This window comes from Brassica napus, chromosome C9 (genome assembly GCF_020379485.1).
Source record: "Brassica napus cultivar Da-Ae chromosome C9, Da-Ae, whole genome shotgun sequence".
Classification (NCBI taxonomy): domain Eukaryota; kingdom Viridiplantae; phylum Streptophyta; class Magnoliopsida; order Brassicales; family Brassicaceae; genus Brassica; species Brassica napus.
In genome coordinates this window covers 46,848,683-46,869,812 of record NC_063452.1, presented here as the reverse complement: position 1 = coordinate 46,869,812, position 21,130 = coordinate 46,848,683, and the positions used below count along the sequence as shown (strand labels likewise).

Sequence of the window (21,130 nt, the reverse complement as noted above, 5' to 3'; positions counted from 1 at the left end):
TAGTTCTAATCTATCAGCAAGCAAAAAAAAATAAAACTACTCATCTTGTCTATGTGATTAAGAAAAATGGATTAGGGTTTACAACGTAAAAATTCAACATGTTTGACGTTTCTAGATTCTTCTAACCAAATCTTACCCAGACGATTCTTCTATTAACAATTTTTGTTTCCTTGTTGTTGCTTCTTCATCGACCTCAACCATCATCTCCTCCGACAGTCCATCAAGTGAATTAGATTCTCCCACAATTTTTGGGTTCTAACCTTGTCTTATATAGGTTGAAGAACATACTCCGAGAATATATGCCTAAGATTTGCCAATTATTGGCATATATTTAGCTTGTCAATCACTCATACAATTAATATTTTCATAAAGCATTACAAATTAATCTTAGTCATACATTTGTTCTTGACTTTAAAGCATTGTAAAGGTATGAAATATATTTAGGAATCACCCTAATATCATTGCCATATATAAAGATTATCGTTCAGTTGAAGTATTTCATATAGTTAATACTATATATATATGTTTTCCTAAAATAAAAGATGACGGCTTACACTGTATTAACGGGATGAATACACAGTATTAGGCTATATTTATTTTTACCTTTCTTGCATACATCTGTATCAAATAGTAAACCAATTTCTATTCGGTATGTTTAACGGTTAACCACATTGTTCACATTACAATTCGGTTTGTGATAACCGTTTGTCATATTTATGAATGTGACATTTACTGAATTTTTGTCTAAATTTTATCAATATAATGTTCCATTGAGTTTATGTGTTTACATAAAATGGTTTAATGGTCTTCTGTGGTCTCGGCAGGTTCTGATATCGTTGCACATTGTATGTAAAAAAATGTTTACAATAGTTTTTTATATACCCATATTTAAGTCTATCAACGGTTTAGATAGGTGCTCTTTTTACAATCTCATATGGATATGTTGCTTTAACTGCATGTGAAGGAGGAAGAGTAAGTATGGCAAATATGAAGTTTACGTGTTTGTAACGTGCGCAATGTTGGGTTTATTAGAAAATCTTGTAAAATTTAAATGTTTAATATTTGATTTTAATGTACATGGGGAAGCGACAATAGTAGGTTGAATGGTAGTGACATATTTTGTAAATATTGTAGTAAAGAAAGGGAAATTAGTTATTTAGGTTGAGAATCATTGTGAGATTAACACCTAAGCATGACATGTATGTAGATAAAATTATATACTAAATGTTACTCTTCCAAAATGTAAAGAGATTTTTTTTATCAAGACCAAAATCCAACCAATTTAATTTCCGTTGAACAATATATACACACAGTCAAATCTAAAAAATGTTTCCAACTATAAAAAAGTTATAAAGCTATAAATAGGAATTGTTCATAGTAACCAGAGGTATCAAAAAGAGACAAACATAGAAGATACACAAGACTAAAAAATAAAAGATGGAGAAGAAGTGCATGTGCATGTTGATGATTATGTTCATTGCATTGACGTTGATGCCATTACCAGGAATGAGTGAATCGTATGAATCTTGTTATGAAAGGTGCATTCACTCGTGCCAAATATTTTTTGAGGGAGTTGAAAAATGCATTCATGATTGTGTTGGTATCAAATGTCATAAAACACATTTACTCCCTCGGTATGTATAATTCATGTATCATATGTATATACGTAATGTGTGAGTATGTATGTATGCATGTCTAAATGAGTTTTGGTGGTAATGGATTTATAGGATGGAGGCTAAAAAGATGTTTCAAGAAATTCATACATAGAGAGATATGTTATTAAAAACACATGATGTTTAAATTTACTACTCTTTGAATTATATAATTTTGAATAATAAAATTCCATCATTTTTAGAATTCAGTTGTTTTCACAACATCTTCTATTGCACATTTTTAATTGTTGTGTTGTATCATAGATCTTATTGGTTCATAGTATGTCTAAATTTACATATGGGCATGTACCATTTAGAGTTTCAGGCCATCCAAACATTAGATAACTCATTGCACCCAATCTAAGAATATAAAAGATTAAGAGTTTGATTGGTAGAATGTGATTTTTTTTTTCTTTAGAAAGAGGCTATAAATTTTTGTGCTGTAATTGTAGATGTAGCTGTAATTTCTATTGCTATATTTTCAAATTTAACTTTTATAACTTCTAATTATTTATTTAAAGCATGATTTATAAATTGAAGTTGTAGAAAGCACCGAGATCAGTTACCAATAACCCCTTAAAAATGTGGAAATTGTTTTGTTTTATGTGATATTAGAAATCTTCTGTATTAAAAAAGAATTACAAAAAATCTAATGTACCAAAGTCATAGGAAAATAATGTCATTAATCATTTAATATAGCATATTTGATAGCGTAAGAATCTACATTATAATAGGACAGTTGCATCACTCCTGATGCGACACGTCAGTGATTTGTGGGTCTCATTTTTAAAAAGTGTGAAAAAGTGTCAAGTCTGTAACCCGAACCCGGGTTATTGAGATCTAAACAACAACATTTATACCACTAAGCTAAAGGATTCTTTGTACATTGATGGCTGAAACAAATATATATTTATGAAGGTCGGAAACCTTTGCTTCTTCGGTTTTCTTTGTGGGACCCACACTTATTTATTTTATCTAATGATTTAATAAATACTTTATAACTCACGTTTTGAAATGAGATTCGTTAAAAAAAACCCAATAAACCTCTTTGGTATGTAAGCGTTTTCTTCAATGGAAATTTAGGGCTTTCAATTTTTAATCATCGGTTCATGACTCATCTAAGAAACACAGATTGACTCTTTGAGTTTCATGAATCAGTTTTTCTTCTTTAGTCTCTACATCTCCCCATCTTTAATAAATTCATCATCGGTTCTTTTATTTTGCTTGATAAATCATGATTGTGTGGTTTTAATTTTCTTTGGTCATCCTTAGTTTGTACCCTTTGATCTAACCAAGAAGAAGAAGAAGACATTTGTTGTTTAGGATGTCATCGAGGACTCAGCTGAGTCACACGGGAGACATATTATCCGTTGCCTGATTGTTCAAGAAGAGTTTCTGTGTTGTGAAACATATTTGTTTCTTTTCATCAGTTGCTTTGTTTAATCTTTCCTGCAAATAATGATGGCTTTGACAGTTCATTCACGGGAGCCAAGAAGTAAAAGAAGAAGAAGCCAGTGAGTGTTTGACATTTTCTGTCTTCCTGAGTTTTTTTTTCCATTCATTAAACTTGGATTTTGAAGATTATGTGCCTCACATTCTTTTTATTTTGATGGTTGTTAGGTTGAATGAAGATCATTGAATAAAGAAAATGTCGATGCTCCTGAAGATTTGGAGGGTACTTTATATTTCTTTCTCTGATAATTCTAGCGACATAAATTTGAACCTTACAGAGGGTATAATGCAGAGCATCCTAATGATGAGGAAGAGGTGGAGGGAATTGATATGCACCAGCAACGTTACCCGTGGGAGGGAAGTGACATGGATTACTTATACGACGAGGTAAACATATCATAAGATGGTTAGCGGTCCATCTTTGAGAGCCGTCGATTGTAAGTGTCTATCGTTTTAAAGTTGTACGACACTAAGATGTAAAGAATTACTAATCACGATTACCTTACTAGCAGAGTTCTTTTGCACAGCTATTGTCAATGGAATTAACACTGGAAATTGATGGTGCTATATTTCATGTTCCAAATGCTAACGCAAGCTCCAATGTTGATTCTCAGCTTTAACATGCCAAAATCACAATGCAGTGGGTGTTGTAAGGTAATTCAGTAGGCACAAATGTTCAGTTGAAAAAAATTCTAAACTGTATTTATGCATCAAACTTATCATCTGTAACATAATAACATGCTTTTTCTGTGCTACGAAACGTTTGTAATTAAATGTCTCGGATGTATATGACTGCTTAGTTTGTTGCTTTTGACAGTGAAATCACTAAACTTCCAATGTGTCAGGACAGCAAAAGCATCTCAGCTGATGGTTACCTTTACAATTTCGTTGGTTTCTTTTTCCTATTATGTTGGATGGATTATTTTAGCTAACAAATATCGTAACAGAGCGCTGGCAATAACTCTAATAGATTTATATATACATTTAGAATTGGAAGTTTGGTGAGAACAGGAACAAGTACTTCTGTCACGCTATTGGACAGTTATACGTCATTTCAAGAGAATTGATTTCTTATATTTCTCATAATCAGTAAGATTTTAACTGTTTTGTCTACTTTCCATTCATACCTCATTCTCCATATAACTTCTCGGTGCTACTATATAATGATCAAGTCATTTTCTGCACAAATAGGCAAGTGGGGATGTTACGTTGGGTGCTTGTTTTATTTGGCTTGGCTATACAAAGTCTATTGTGACTCTAAAACTTTTATGTCATTTAACATTGATTCTGGTTCTTGGGAGAATTGCAGATTGTGAATGAAAGGCACAAGCAGGGAACATATGTATAGCTGCATTCGACTCGACATGTAGCGGTATCTGCAGATCCGCTGATCCCATTGTGGAGGTTAACATGCAATGTGTTGACCTGGAAATCATTATTTGGAAGCTACATTTCGAGGCATTTCCTCAACATATAAATAGATCATAGACAGAGTTTGATATTTATAATACCCAGTGATCATGGAGTCGGCAGAAAACAGTCCTTTTGCATATTCTATATAGAACCAAGAGATATGTCATTTGTTTGATGATTGTATTATGATAGCTACTAACATAGGAGATGACTAGAGAAAGAGAAATGAGTATGAAACTCTTATATGGGTAGCTTTTGTAAACACATTTGGGTTTATTAACGGTTGTGACAAACAATTATGTTTATAGTAAAGGAAACCCGCCGCAGCGTCAATAACAAATGCGCCTTTTTTTGGTTGTTTGGGATTGAAATAGCTTATGAGTTTTCTAAATCAATATAATTGATTTGACTAAAGCTATCTTGGATGACAAAAAGAAGGATTGCAAGTTTAATAACTTCTACTTTAGACTTTAATTTCAACTAAATTATAATCAGTCTTTTATCCATATCATCTTAGTTATAATCGTAAGGATTTATTAGAATAAATAAACAGTTTCAACAATATTTAGTATGTGATTTAATAAACAAAAGAATATGTAGGATTTTTAGGATTTAAAGAGATTGGAGACAATAGTTAATAAATATGAAAAGAATACGAAGCAGATGATGAAAAATGATTCGAGCAAATTAGTGGCAACACAGAGTTAAGCTAGATAAAAATATCAACCAATAAAGAATGAAAGAAGAATGAGCAGGGTTAAGTTATTACACAAGCCAAAACTAAGACAAATCAAACGACAGAACGTGAAAACAAATGTAAACAAGACAAAAGGAGATGGTGAAGATAAAATGCATTGAAAAACTGAATGCTATATTAGTAAGTAAGAGACAAAAATAGATTAAAATGCAAAAACTCCGCGCCTTGGCGCGGGTAACGATCTGTAGTCATGTAAATGTTACGGTGTGTAACTTTATTGATATAGCACATATAATATAGTATAACTTTTATGAAAATTCTGCTATAAAGATTATAAATGCTTTGACCAATGTTGGCTAATTTTCATGTCATAGACAAAATGGTTTATAGTTTTATATTATACTGTTTCGATCAATTTGATTATCTTAATTGCAACAAAATGTCATAACATGTGATATACCAAGCTTTTATATTTGTTTGGTAGATTTTTATTACAAAATAAGTTTAGTAAAAAGTTAAAAATTCCATCAACATATGTCGTATATCACATATATCTGGTTAGAAAGATGGGCTTCGTAAAAAAAAAAAATTATAATTATATTTAATTAGATAGAAGTATAAGTTAGGTACAATTGTCAACAAAAATAGGATAAAACAACAGTGGCTTTAATATTAATAACTGCATAATAATAGTCACGTATACGTATATTTTCTTTAATTTATTAACTTTCTAATAAATAGGTTTAACCACATTTTAAAGTAGATTTTTAAGAATGCTTTTATTTAATAGTATAGATATTTTGTTATGTGTTTTTCATAATTAATAGTTTTAAATTTTTATGATAATATTTATATAAATAAATACATAAAAGGTATAATATTTTTAAACCGAAAAATATAAATGTAAATAAATTTTAAAAATATAAATTACAAAAATATTTATTAATTGCAAATAAAAAAATATAAAAATTATTAAAAATGAAAACATTAAATAATATATAATATTACTTTTGTGTAATATTTGGTGTTATAATTGGAAATGATAAAAAAATATAACACCAAAACACCAAATTTGATGTAATTTTAACATGAGAAAATTTTATGTTTACCACTTTCATACTACCACTTTTCATATTAACCATCACTAAAAGGACATTTTCAGAAATACATTCTTCATTAATTGGCAAAAGACTCTTATACCCTTGTTCTTTATATACATAATAAATAAATATTTAAATAAATAAAAAATATTTAAAAATAAAAAATTATATTTTTAATTTTTTTCGAATTATACTATTCCGAAATTTAAACCCTAAACCCTAAAACTCAACTCTAAACCCTAAACCATCAATCCTAAACCCTATATTTTTTTTGAATTACAAACCCTATACCCTGAAACATCAACTCTAAATTCTAAACTCTAAACCCCGAAACATCAGCTCTAAACCCTAAAACCTAAACCTTCAACTCTAAGCCCTAAAACATCTAACTCTAAACCATAAACCCTAAACTTCAACTCTAAACCCTAAAACATCAACACTAAACCCTAAACCCTAAAAATTAAACTCTAAAGCCTAAACACTGAAAAATTAACCCTAAACCCTAAAACATCAACTCTAAACCCTAAACCCTAACCTCTAAACCCTAAACCCTAAACCCTAAAACCTTAGAGTTGATGTTTTAGGGTTTAGATTTGAAGGGTTATGGTTTAGGGTTTCGGGGTTACGTTTAGGGTTTAGAGTTGATGTTTTAGGGTCTACATTTGAAGGTTTAAGGTTTTAGGGTTTAGGGTTCGAATTTCAGAAAATATAGGGTTTAGGGTTTACGTTTAGGGTTTAGAGTTGATGTTTTAGGGTTTAGATTTGAAGGTTTAGGGTTTAGGGTTTAGTGTTGATGTTTCGGGGTTTAGGGTTTAGAGTTGATGTTTCATGGTTTAGGGTTTAGAGTTGATGATTTAGGGTTTAGAGTTGATGTTTTAAGTTTAGATTTAGGGTTGGGTTTAGGGTTTACGTTTAGGGTTTAGAGTTGATGTTTTAGGGTTTAGATTTGAAGGTTTAGGGTTTAGAGTTGATGTTTCGGGGTTTAGGGTTTAGAGTTGATGATTTAGGGTTTAGAGTTGATTTTTTAAGTTTAAATTTAGGGTTTAGGGTTTACGTTTAGGGTTTAGAGTAGGGTTTAGAGTTGATGATTTAGGGTTTAGAATTGATTTTTTAAGTTTAATTTTAGGGTTTAGGGTTTACGTTTAGAGTTTAGAGTGATGTTTTAGAGTTTAGGGTTTAGGGTTTAGGTCATGGCATGAAGTTAGATCAACCACATAATAGAATTTCAAAAAAGAGGTCTCCTTCATGCACATATATTATTGTGATTGGGAAACTCTTCCAGAACACCAAGTGCAGAAGAAGTGGATGAGATAATTTCAGCCGAGCTCCCAAACAAAGAGAAAGACTCAGATGCTTACAATTTAGTCACAAAACACATGATCCATGGTCCATGTGGTCTCATTAATCCGAAGTCACCGTGTATGGAAAATAATATGTGCACGAAAAAGTATCCTCGGCCGTATAATGACAACACTTCGATTGACAAATCAGGATATGTATTATATCGTCGGCGCCGAAACGACAATGCGTATGCGGTAAAGGCTGGGGCAATCCTAGACAACACCTTTGTTGTACCTCATAACATTAAGCTTCTAAAAAAATACGAAGCTCATATTAATGTTGAATTGTGTAATCGTACAAGCGCGGTGAAGTACTTATTTAAGTACATAACCACGTGTGTTGACCGAGCAACAGTTGTTATTGAGAAAGGAAATACAGAACCTACATGTGACACCATGGCCTCTGGCGAATCAAAGGAGAGAGTCATCAGGCAACGCAATGAGATCCAAGACTACGTCGATGCTCGATATTTATCAGCTTGTGAGTCTATGTGGTGGACTTTCGTATTCCACATACACAAAAGAAAGTCATCAGTTGAGAAGCTTATCATTCACTTAGAAGGCGAACATAATATCACGGTTAAAAAAACTGATAACCTCGGCCGTGTAATCTGCAAAGCAGATATCAAGAAGACCATGTTCACTGAATGTATGGTTTTATGCAGAAGGTCAGAGTTTGCACGGACATTAACGTATGTGCAAATACCAGAATATTTTGTATGGAACAACAATGCTAAGGTGTGGACTGAACGTAAGAAAGGCAAAACCATTGGGAGAATCGTAGCTGTTCATCCATCAGCAGGTGATCGTTACTATCTAAGGATCCTCATTAATAAGATTAAGGGTCCTAGAAGTTATGACGAGCTCAAAACATACAACAGTGTGAAATATCATGACTTCAATTCAGTTTGCTACGCACGCGGCTATTTAGACAACGATGTTGAATGGCATGAGAGTATGTCAGAGGGTGCTAGATGGGCTACCCCATACCAACTCCGCGATATGTTTGTCACGTTCCAAAACAACTGCTTCGTTACGAGTCCTAAAAACCTACGGGAAAACTCATGGAGATCAATGAGCGAGGACATACTTCACAAGAGGCAAAGAATTTTAGGTCATACAAATCTGGAGCTGGATGATGATACCCTTGAGCAATACACGTTAATCGAAGTAGAAAAGTTGATGCGCATGCATGACCGCTCATTGGGTGATATTAAAGAGATGCCAAAGATTAAACATGTTTTGCTAAACGAACTGGGAAACAATTTTTGGAACCAAGAACTGGATTACGATATTGCCGAGGAAACACTAAGACATGACATGCAATTCAACAAACTTAATGCTGATCAACGTGCGATTTACGAATCAGTCTTAGACTCAGTTGATAAAATGGATGGGAAGCTATTCTTTGTATATGGCACAAGTGACACACGGAAAACATTCCTATACCAAACCATTATATCAAGGATTCGATCAAGAAAACAGATAGTTCTGCTGGTTGCCTCTTCAGGAATAGCCGCACTGTTGCTACCTAACGGTAGAACAGCGCATTCACGCTTCAATATCCCTTTAAAGCTCACCGAAGATAAGCTCTGCAACATCAAACTAAGAACAATGCTGGCTGAGCTAATCGAGAAAACGGATCTTATAATATGGGGCGAAGCACCTATGACACATAAGCATGCTTTTGAGGCCCTCGACAAAACGTTGAGAGACATAATGTCTAGAAAAAATCCTTCTACAAAGGATAAGACTTTTGACGGCAAGACAGTTCTATTAGGAGGTGATTGTAGACAGATACTACCAGTGAATCCACAAGGTAACAGAGCTGATATTGTCTTAGCTTCAATAAGTCACTCATACCTATGGGATAGTTGCCACAAGTTCTCTTTAAAAACAAATATGAGAGTCAATCAGGAAGAAAAAGAGTTCTCCGATTGGCTCCTTCTGGTTGGGGAAGGTCATCCACAATTAGAATCGCGATATGAGTGTGAAGACTACCATAAACAAATGATAACTGTCGATAAATCATTGATTCGTCAGAGTTATGTTGACCCATTAAAAGAAGTTGTTGATGCCGCATATGGAGAAGTCAACAAACATACAAATTCCCAGACCTCCTACACTGATAAAGCTATACTCACACCATGTAATGAAACCGTCGAGGAAATCAATGCTTATACCATCTCACAGACCGACGGGGTGTCAAGAGATTACTTCAGCTCAAACAGCTTTGAGATATCAGACACTAAATCAGATCAAAATGATACATTATACGCCGTTGAGTATCTCAATTCATTGGAATTCTCAGGGTTGCCTTCGCACAAACTAACTCTGAAAGTTGGTGCCCCAGTTTTTCTTCTGCGAAACATAAATAAAAAAAAAAGGGATTATGCAATGGCACCCGTATGATCCTAACCCACATTGGTGACCGCGTGCTCAACGCCGAAATTATCACTGGCTCACACATTGGAGAGGAAGTCTTGATCCCAAGGATTGTTCTTTTGTATGATGAAACAAAACTATCGTTCACATTACGTCGGCGGCAATTTCCTATCAGATTGTGTTATGCAATGACAATCAACAAAAGTCAAGCCAAAGTTTAAAAGAGATCATCTTATATCTGCCTAAACCGGTCTTCGCTCATGGTCAACTTTATGTGGCCCTCTCACGTGGACTTACACATGGTTTTTACCCAGCTATGCTAGGTATGAATCTTTTTATATAAATAACCATAGCTTGGTATTTACTTAAATTTAAGTTAGCTAACTTATTCTTAACCAATTTCAGGCTATTTCTTTCTTATGGTCCACAACGCAGCTTCTGATCTTCAAAAGACTTGATCTCTTTCTGACATTATTTATGATTACTTAGCTACTCTTTTTGTTTTTAAACAATTGCATAAACTCGATATTCACTAATTTTCCAAACATTTTGGAAAATACAATGCTTCCATTCCGAACAAAAACATTGAAACTTATAATCAAAAGTCGACTATCAACACACTTTTCCGCGCATCGCAGGGTGAGGATATGGTATCAATAATAAATTGTAAATTTTTGCATATATTGTGTATAAATTGGATTGCTCATTAGTTAGTAATATTTAAATATTTTTAGAGTTGTGTAACGTAAAACCATATGAATACATCTTGTAATATTGAAAAATTGAACCAATATGTAATGTACAATCTCACACGTAATAGTTTTTAAATATTCACAATATGTTGGATTATTCAATTTACATGGCCGTATTGAGACACAAAAAAATATTTGGACATGATTTATTTGACATGGACCATGCTTGTTGGTTAATCTTTGTAGGCCTAATAATTGATGGGTTTATCGTCGACGACATGTTATTGGCTCTAAACAATTGAGAACGAAAAAAATATCCAATTTCTTAGTTCTAATCTATCAGCAAGCAAAACAAAATAAAACTACTCATCTTGTCTATGTGATTAAGAAAAATGGATTAGGGTTTACAACGTAAAAATTCAACATGTTTGACGTTTCCAGAATCTTCTAATCAAATCTTACCCAGATGATTCTTCTATTAACAATTTGTGTTTCCTTGCTGTTGCTTCTTCATCGACATCAACCATCATCTCCTCCGACAGTCTATCAAGTGAATTAGCTTCTCCCACAATTTTTGGGTTCTAACCTTGTCTTATATAGGTTGAAGAACATACTCCGAGAATATATGCCTAAGATTTGCCAATTATTGGCATATATTTAGCTTGTCAATCACTCAAACAATTAATATTTTTATAAAGCATTACAAATTAATCCTAGTCATACATTCGTTCTTGACTTTAAAGCATTGTAAAGGTATGAAATATATTTAGGAATCACCCTAATATCATTGCCATATATAAAGATTATCGTTCAGTTGAAGTATTTCATATAGTTAATACTATATATATGTTTTCCTAAAATAAAAGATGACGGCTTACACTGTATTAACGGGATGAATACACAGTATTAGGCTATATTTATTTTTACCTTTCTTGCATACATCTGTATCAAATAGTAAACCAATTTCTATTCGGTATGTTTAACGGTTAACCACATTGTTCACATTACAATTCGGTTTGTGATAACCGTTTTTCAAATTTATGAATGTGACATTTACTGCATTTTTGTCTAAATTTTATCAATATAATTTTCCATTGAGTTTATGTGTTTACATAAAATGGTTTAATGGTCTTCTGTGGTCTCGGCAGGTTCTGATATCGTTGCACATAGTATGTAAAAAAATGTTTACAATAGTTTCTTATATACCCATATTTAAGTCTATCTACGGTTTAGATAGGTGCTCTTTTTATAATCTCATATGGATATGTTGCTTTAACTGCATGTGAAAGAGGACGAGTATGTATGGGAAATATGAAGTTTACGTGTTTGTAACGTGCGCAATGTTGGGTTTATTAGAAAATCTTGTAAAATTTAAATGTTTAATATTTAATTTTAATGTACATGGGGAAGACAATAGTAGGTTGAATGGTAGTGACATATTTTGTAAATATTGTAGTAAAGAAAGAGAAACTAGTTATTTAGGTTGAGAATCATTGTGAGATTGACACCTAAGCATGGCATGTATGTAGATAAAATTAAATACTAAATGTTACTCTTCCAAAATGTAAAGAGATTTTTTTTATCAAGACCAAAATCCAACCAATTTAATTTCCGTTGAACAATATTTACATACAGTCAAATCTAAAAAATGTTTCCAACAATAAAAAAGTTATAAAGCTATAAATAGGGATTGTTCATAGTAACTAGAGATATCAAAAAGAGACAAACATAGAAGATACACAAGACTAAAAAATAAAAGATGGAGAAGAAGTGCATGTGCATGTTGATGATTATGTTCATTGCATTGGCGTTGATGCCATTACCAGCAATGAGTGAATCATATGAAGCTTGTTATGAAAGGTGCATTCACTCGTGCCAAATATTTTTTTGAGGGAGTTGAAAAATGCATTCATGATTGTGTTGGTATCAAATGTCATAAAACACATGTACTCCCTCGGTATGTATAATTCATGTATCATATGTATATACGTAATGTGTGAGTATGTATGTATGCATGTCTAAATGAGTTTTGGTGGTAATGGATTTACAGGATGGCGACTAAAGAGATGTTTCAAGAAATTCATACATAGAGAGATATGTTATTAAACACACATGATGTTTAAATTTACTACTTTTTGAATTATATAATTTTGAATAATAAAATTCCATCATTTTTAGAATTCAGTTGTTTTCACAACATCTTCTATTGCACATTTTTAATTGTTGTGTTGTATCATAGATCTTTTTGGTTCATAGTATGTCTAAATTTACATATGGGCATGTACCATTTAGAGTTTCAGGCCATCCAAACATTAGATAACTCATTGCACCCAATCTAAGAATATAAAAGATTAAGAGTTTGATTGGTAGAATGTGACTTTATTTTTTCTTTATCTAGAAAGAGGCTATAAATTTTTGTGTTGTAATTGTTGCTGTAGCTGTAATTTCTATTGCTATATGTTCTAATTTAACTTTTATAACTTTTAATTATTTATTTAAAGCATGATTTGTAAATTGAAGTTGTAGAAAGCACTGAGATCAGTTACCAATAATCTCCTAAAAATGTGAAAATTGTTTTGTTTTATGTGATACTAGAAATCTTCTCTATTAAAAAAGAATTACAAAAAATCTAATGTACCAAAATCATAGGAAAATAATTTCATTAATCATTTAATATAACATATTTGATAGCGTAAGAATCATGTAAATGTTACGGTGTGTAACTTTATTAATATAGCACATATAATATAGTATAACTTTTATGAAGATTCTGCTATAAAGATTATAAATGCTTTGACCAATGTTGGCTAATTTTCATGACATAGACAAAATGGTTTATAGTTTTATATTATACTGTTTCGATCAATTTGATTATCTTAATTGCAACAAAATGTCATAACATGTGATATACCAAGCTTTTATATTTGTTTGGTAGATTTTTATTACAAAATAAGTTTAGTAAAAAGTTAAAAAATTCCATGAACATATGTCGTAAATCACATATATCTGGTTAGATAGATGGGCTTAGTAAAAATAAAATAAATTATAATTATATTTAATTAGATAGAAGTATAAGTTAGGTACAATTTTCCACAAAAATAGGATAAAACAACAGTGACTTTAATATTAATAACTGCATATTAATAGTCACGTATATGTATATTTTCTTTAATTTGTTAACTTTCTAATAAATAGGTTTAACAACATTTTAAAGTAGATTTTTAAGAATGCTTTTTTTTAATAGTATAGATATTTTGTTATGTGTTTTTCATAATTAATAGTTTTAAATTTTTATTATAATATTTATATGAATAAATACATAAAAGGTATAATATTTTTAAACCGAAAAATATAAATGTAAATAAATTTTAAAAATATAAATTGCAAAAATATTTATTAGTTACAAATAATAAAATATAAAAATTATTAAAAATGAAAATATTAAATAATATATAATATTACTTTTGTGTAATATTTGGTGTTATAGTTGGAAATGATAAAAAAAATATAACACCAAAACACCAAATTTGATGTAATTTTAACATGGGAAAATTTTATGTTTACCACTTTCATACTACCACTTTTCATATTAACCATCACTAAATGGACATTTTCAAAAATACATTCTTCATTAAATGGCAAAAGACTCTTATATCCTTGTTCTTCATATATATAATAAATAAATATTTAAATATATAAAAAATATTTAAAAAGAAAAATTATATTTTTAATTTTTTTCGAATTATACTATTTCAAAATTCGAACCCTAAACCCTAAAACTCAACTCTAAACCCTAAACCATCAATCCTAAACCCTATATTTTTTTTGAAATACGAACTCTAAACCCCGAAACATCAGCTCTAAACCCCGAAACATCAGCTCTAAACCCTAAAACCTAAACCTTCAACTCTAAGCCCTAAAACATCTAACTCTAAACCCTAAACCCTAAACTTCAAATCTAAACCCTAAAACATCAACACTAAACCCTAAAAATTAAACTCTAAAACCTAAACCCTCAAAAATTAACCCTAAACCCTAAAACATCAACTCTAAACCCTAAATCCTAAACTCTAAACCCTAAAACCCTAGAGTTGATGTTTTAGGGTTTAGATTTGAAGGTTTATGGTTTAGGGTTTTGGGGTTACGTTTAGGGTTTAGAGTTGATGTTTTAGGGTCTAGATTTGAAGGTTTAAGGTTTTAGGGTTTAGGGTTCGAATTTCAGAAAAATATAGGGTTTAGGGTTTACGTTTAGGGTTTAGAGTTGATGTTTTAGGGTTTAGATTTGAAGGTTTAGGGTTTAGGGTTTAGAATTGATGTTTCGGGGTTTAGGGTTTAGAGTTGATGTTTCATGGTTTAGGGTTTAGAGTTGATGATTTAGGGTTTAGAGTTGATGTTTTAAGTTTAGATTTAGGGTTGGGTTTAGGGTTTACGTTTAGGGTTTAGAGTTGATCTTTTAGGGTTTAGATTTGAAGGTTTAGGGTTTAGAGTTGATGTTTCGGGGTTTAGGGTTTAGAGTTGATGATTTAGGGTTTAGAATTGATTTTTTAAGTTTAAATTTAGGGTTTAGGGTTTAGGGTTTACGTTTAGGGTTTACAGTTGATGTTTTAGGGTTTAGATTTGAAGGTTTAGGGTTTAGAGTTGATGTTTCATGGTTTAGAGTTGATGTTTTAAATTTAGATTAGTTAACCATATGTTTTTTTGTCAAATGAGAGAACACAAATCTTTGTTGTAAACTAGAGAACACACTGCCCTTCACAAACTTAGAGCATGTTTATTGTATGTCTTTTAGGTTGGGGTTCTTAGCGTAATATAAGATACGGTCTATTAGCTTTTAACTAAAAAAGCTAAGAGACGTCTCTTAGAGCATCCTTATTGCTAGGACCAAGATGAAGTTTCTTAGGATAGTTTATTAATATATGTAGATTAAGAGATGAAGTTAAGATACTTGCGTAAAAGTGGAGATTATTGGTAGATACTTTTGTTGGTTCTTAGTTAAATAAAAAATTTATTTTTTTTATAGTAAGTTATTTGTGTTTAAAATAAAACATATAACATTAAAATAGAAAACATAAGAAATGTTTTGGATTTGGGCATGAAATCGCCGGCGAACTTTTGGGATGACGGAAGAAGAATGAGAAGAACGATTGGGATTTCGATTTTGCCATCTAGTCGGCGTCGAGAGAATTCGAGAGAAGAAGAAATGAGAAGAACGAGAGAGAGAGACACTCCTTTCCCGTACACAAACCCTAGACCCAACTAACATGTGACACCTGCCCCTGAAGGATGAGCCCGAGAACTTCTTAACTAAGAAATGAGATGGCCCATTTGCAAACGTTTTCAGTATTTTTCATTTTTATTTCGATCCATAATAGCTAAGAAATGGGCTTAAGATATGGCGATAACCATGCTCTTATATCACTTATTTAAGAGACGTCTCTTAGCTTTTTTAGTTAAAAGCTAAGAGATCGTATCTTATATTACGTTAAGAATCTCGATATAAAAGACCCGCAGTAAACGAGAAGTAGTCTCCTTTTAAAGAAAAGTAGAGTTAATTTCTTCAAGCTTGTACCATTAAAAAGAATTTAAAGAGAGCGATGGTAAGAAAGAGTGTGATCCTAGGATTTTTACTTACTGTTTTAACGACAGTAATAAAAGCTGAGGATCCTTACTTATTTTTTACGTGGAAAGTAACGTATGGCACGATTTCACCCCTCGGAATTCCTCAGAAAGCTATTATGATCAACGATAAATTTCCCGGCCCCAATCTTAACACAACTACCAACAATAACATCGTCATTAATGTCATCAACAATCTCGACGAGCCTTTCCTCTTCACGTGGTGAGCAAAAGCATATTTATATATTGTTTCTTGCACAAGTTAGGTATTGATATATATTAGTTTCTTGTGTAGCAAGCTAGGTTAAAAGAAAAGTATCTACAGATAGATTTGAGAATGTTTAACGAAGGTTTCCGGTTTTATGTAGGAGCGGAATGCAACATAGGAAGAATTCTTGGCAAGACGGCATGCCGGGAACAACATGTCCCATCCCGCCGGGTAAAAACTTTACGTACCATTTCCAAGCTAAGGACCAGATCGGTAGTTACTTCTACTACCCAAGTTTAGGTCTTCAACGTGCGGCCGGTGGATTCGGTGGCCTCCGAATCAACAGTAGAGCGCTCATTCCTGTGCCATATGCTGATCCTGAGGATGACTACACCGTTCTTATAGGCGATTGGTACACTAAAACACATGTAGCTCTAAAGGACAATCTTGATAGCGGTCGGTCAATCGGGCGGCCTGAAGGAGTTTTGATCAATGGGAAAGCAGGAAAACCGGATGGAACCGGTGAACCGATTTTCACGATGAAACCTGGAAAAACATACAAATATAGGATTTGCAATGTGGGTTTGAAGATGGCGTTAAATTTTAGGATTCAGAACCATAAGATAAAGCTTGTGGAGTTAGAAGGATCTCACACTCTGCAAAACTTATATGACTCACTTGATCTTCATGTTGGTCAGTGTTTTGGTGTTCTTGTGACCGCTGATCAAGAACCTAAAGACTATTACATGGTGGCCTCCACACGGTTCCTCAAAACCGTCCTCACGTCCACAGCTCTTCTCCGCTATGAGGGAGGTAAGGTTATGTGAACTCAATCTAGATGTCGCACTTTAAATTTAATCGGTCCTTGGCACTATCAAATGAAACATTCTTCTAGTTATAAGCTCTTAATTCTAGAAACTCTACGTGTCTACATAAAATAGTTGCATCTAAATGTTCTCATTAACACAAACATAGTTTGCCTAGAGAGAATAATTGACCATGCTACAAACGTAAAACAGAAGCTTGGGCCGACTTTACTACTTTAGTTATAAAAGAACTAAAAATCATTTTACAGTTTTAAGATCTAGCAAGTACAGTTACTGACGTTTCAATGGATTTTTAGCTGAGTTTATTCACAGTTCATATAAGTAGTATCTTGTATCATACTATAACTGAGTAGTATCTTGTATCATACTATAACTGATTAAAAATTTATTCGTTTATTTGAAAGTAATCTCTTCCATGGCATCTTGTTGAAATTTTCACTGAGTAAAAAAACTACTAGAAGTAGGTGTTATATCTATTATTAACCTTGTTGTACTTTTTTGTTGTTGAAATATTGGATTTATGGTTCAAATCCTAATAGGATCATATAAGACCCTAATAAGTTTCTGGATTATATCTCTGTGCCGTGCAGGCAAAGGTGCAGCATCTCCAGAGCTTCCTAAACCTCCGGTGGGTTGGGCCTGGTCACTAAACCAATTCCGATCATTCAGATGGAACCTAACCGCAAGTGCAGCTAGACCAAACCCTCAAGGCTCATACCACTACGGTAAAATCAACATCACACGGTCAATAAAACTAGTCAACACCGTAGGGAAAATAGAGGGAAAGAAGCTCAGGTACGCGCTTAGCGGAGTGTCACACGTGGAAACCGAAACGCCGATTAAGCTGGCTCAGTATTTTGGTGTAGCCGACAAGGTGTTCAAGTACGATACTATTAAGGACGAGCCGACCAAGGTTGACACTAGTAATATTTTGGTGCAGCCAAACGTTTTGAAAATCGAGCACCGTTCATTCGTGGAGATTGTGTTCGAAAATCAGGAAAGGACTACACAGTCTTGGCATCTTGATGGATACTCTTTCTTTGCTGTCGCGTAAGTATATATATCTACTATCTCTCCCGCGCGCGCACACACACACACACACAATTTTGAAAATGTTTTTTTATCAAATGCATATTAGGTAAAACTTAAAAAAAAAAAAAAAAAAAATATTAGGTAAAACTTCAGATAGTATATACAGATTTAAGTACATGATCATATATATATATATATATATATCTAAATTTACACAATATTCATCATTTTAAAATATAAACCGCAAGTAACACGTGTACGACTATATATCATTTTTTTTGGGTAAAATACGACTATCATTCTTCTTGCTTCTAATATAGAATATGACATATAAAACTGTATCATTCTTATTGCTTCTAATATAGAATATGACAGAAATTATAATTTATGTTAAAGAACACACACACGCACATATATTTATATTCTGCAGAAATTTCATATTTTAGAATCTGTTTCAGTATATGATATGATAAAATAACAAAGGACTAGAGAAAACGTAGCGAATTTGGACTAACATTTGCAAGTTAATTAGTTTTGGTAAGAACATTTGGTTCAAAGAGGACTAATGTGTGTGTGTAGGGTTGAGCCAGGGAAGTGGACGCCGGCGAAGAGGAAGAACTATAATCTATTAGACGCAGTATACCGACACACAATCCAAGTTTATCCCAAATGTTGGGGAGCCATCTTATTGACTTTCGACAACTGTGGCATGTGGAATATTCGGTCTGAGATTCTCGAGAAACGTTACTTAGGTCAACAGCTTTATGTTAATGTCGGCCCGCCAGACTATCCCAGAGGGATGAGTACAGCTTTCCAGCAAACGGTCTCCGTTGTGGCATTATCCAGGGCTTGCCTGATCCTCAGCCTCCCAGAGACTCGCTTTAATTTGGTTTGGCGTGGTTCAGCCTGGAGACTTGTAGCTCAAGGTTTTTTACATTCTTATATACGTATGTCCTTAAAATTTGGTTTCTGTAGGTCGATGGTGAAAGTGTTATGAGATGTCTGTAATCCATTACACGTTTATGATGCATGCTATTTTTCTGATTTGTTTAAGCCAGACGTTGCGCTGAATTCGAATATAGAAGTGATATGCTTTTGAAGCATGGTAAACATATACGTCAATTGGGCATATTCTACAACATTACGAACTATTCTATAAGAGCAACCATATTTCATACGGAGGTTCTGGAAAAATAATATTCGTATTTAAATAATAAATGAATTACCGAAATATATTTTATTGTTGCAATTTGCAAAAAAAAAAAAAAAATTGAGCCATTTAAAGGTTTGCATGTGATATGAATCATCACCAATAACAACCTTCAACTGCATGAAGAACCACTCTCATGAATAACTCCTACTTTTTTTCTACAGATCGGAAACTTCTGAAATATAATAAAAACATATAGTATATTTTTAATTATTTCCACTTTATCGAGTAGAATTAGAACAAAAAAAACTTTTAAGAACAAAAAATGCGTGAGATGCGGAAACGAACAAACAAGAGGAACACCTAACGAGCCCGTTCTCATTGCAAGTCGAGCATGTTCTGAACCCTAGCTTCTCCGTATGCACCTTATGGCTACCGTGACACACGTTGCACGGCACGAACCTGTGACCGCCGCACATCTCACACACACGTGGCTCAATCCTCGGCAACTCTTGCACGAGCTTCTTCAGCTCTCCGATCTCGTGAAGCTGTTTCACCTCCTCCGAGTACCGTCCGCCGATAAACACGCGCGGCAGCTTCGGCGCCTTCGTCTTGCTCTGGAGATCCTTCTTGTCGCCGTCGAAGATCCGCTCCAGCTCCGCCGCGAATGACGCGTCCATCGAGAGATCTCGCTCGTCAGCTAAGGAGGATCGCTGTGACGGCTCGGCATTCTTCTAACGTAGTACGAACCCCGCGGAGGCTGGTGAAGTAGACGACGATGCTGCTCTCGGCGCCAGGGAGAGAAATCCGTACGACATCTGGCTCGGCTTTGGATTGCTTCGGTTCAGGTTCCGGATTGCGGCGTAGATTGACAGGTGCGGAATCTGCGCGGAGGAGCTGGTTAGACGGACGAGTTGGCCAGGATCGGAGGATAAGCAGTTTTTTTAAGTGAAAAATGATAATATTACACGTAGTTTTTCCATTTTTTTTACGTTGTATGTTTACATATTATTGTTATTTTTAAATGTAAAATGGTAATCTTACATATGTTTAATGTAGTATTTCCATTTTTTATGTTGTATGTTTACATATTATTTATTATTTTCGAAATTATATATAATGTTTTTTTTTACAAAATAGTATTGTTACATTATGGAGATAAGCCGTCTTTTTTTAGTGAAAATGGTAATCTTACATATGTTTAATGTAGTTTTTCTATTTTTTATGTTGTATGTTTACATATTATTTTTTAAAAATAAAAATGTAAAATGGTAATCTTACATATGTTTAATGTAGTATTTCTATTTTTTATGTTGTATGTTTACATATATTATTATTTTCGAAATTATATATAATGTTTTTTGTTGTTTTTTTATAAAACGGTAATGTTATATTATGGAGATAAGCCGTCTTTTTTTAAGTGAAAAATGGTAATTTTACATATGTTTAATGTAGTTTTTCCATTTTTTATGTTGTATGTTTACATATTATTTATAATTTTTGAAAATTAGTAATATTAAAATGTAAAACTATATTTTATGTCATGTGTCATCTTTCGGGACTCCG

At 32.9% G+C, this 21,130-nt stretch overlaps 1 protein-coding gene, 1 long non-coding RNA gene and 2 pseudogenes across 2 annotated transcripts; 3 read left to right on the top strand and 1 right to left on the bottom strand.

The window, feature by feature from the left end:
* The first annotated feature begins 952 nt into the window (after positions 1-952).
* On the top strand, positions 953-6,079 carry LOC125592969. The gene is made up of 3 exons (XR_007328803.1): positions 953-1,634; positions 1,728-3,491; positions 3,617-6,079. It is a non-coding gene; the product is annotated as an uncharacterized LOC125592969 (long non-coding RNA).
* Positions 6,080-8,050: 1,971 nt separating this feature from the next.
* Positions 8,051-10,497, top strand: LOC106416902. Its single transcript, XM_013857782.1, has 2 exons — positions 8,051-9,998; positions 10,445-10,497. The coding sequence occupies exons 1-2, from the start codon at positions 8,051-8,053 to the stop codon at positions 10,495-10,497; spliced, it is 2,001 nt and encodes a 666-aa protein (XP_013713236.1).
* Positions 10,498-16,231: 5,734 nt separating this feature from the next.
* Positions 16,232-19,515, top strand: LOC106418004 (annotated as a pseudogene).
* A 290-nt stretch (positions 19,516-19,805) lies between these two features.
* Positions 19,806-20,566, bottom strand: LOC106416901 (annotated as a pseudogene).
* Between the last annotated feature and the right edge of the window lie 564 nt (positions 20,567-21,130).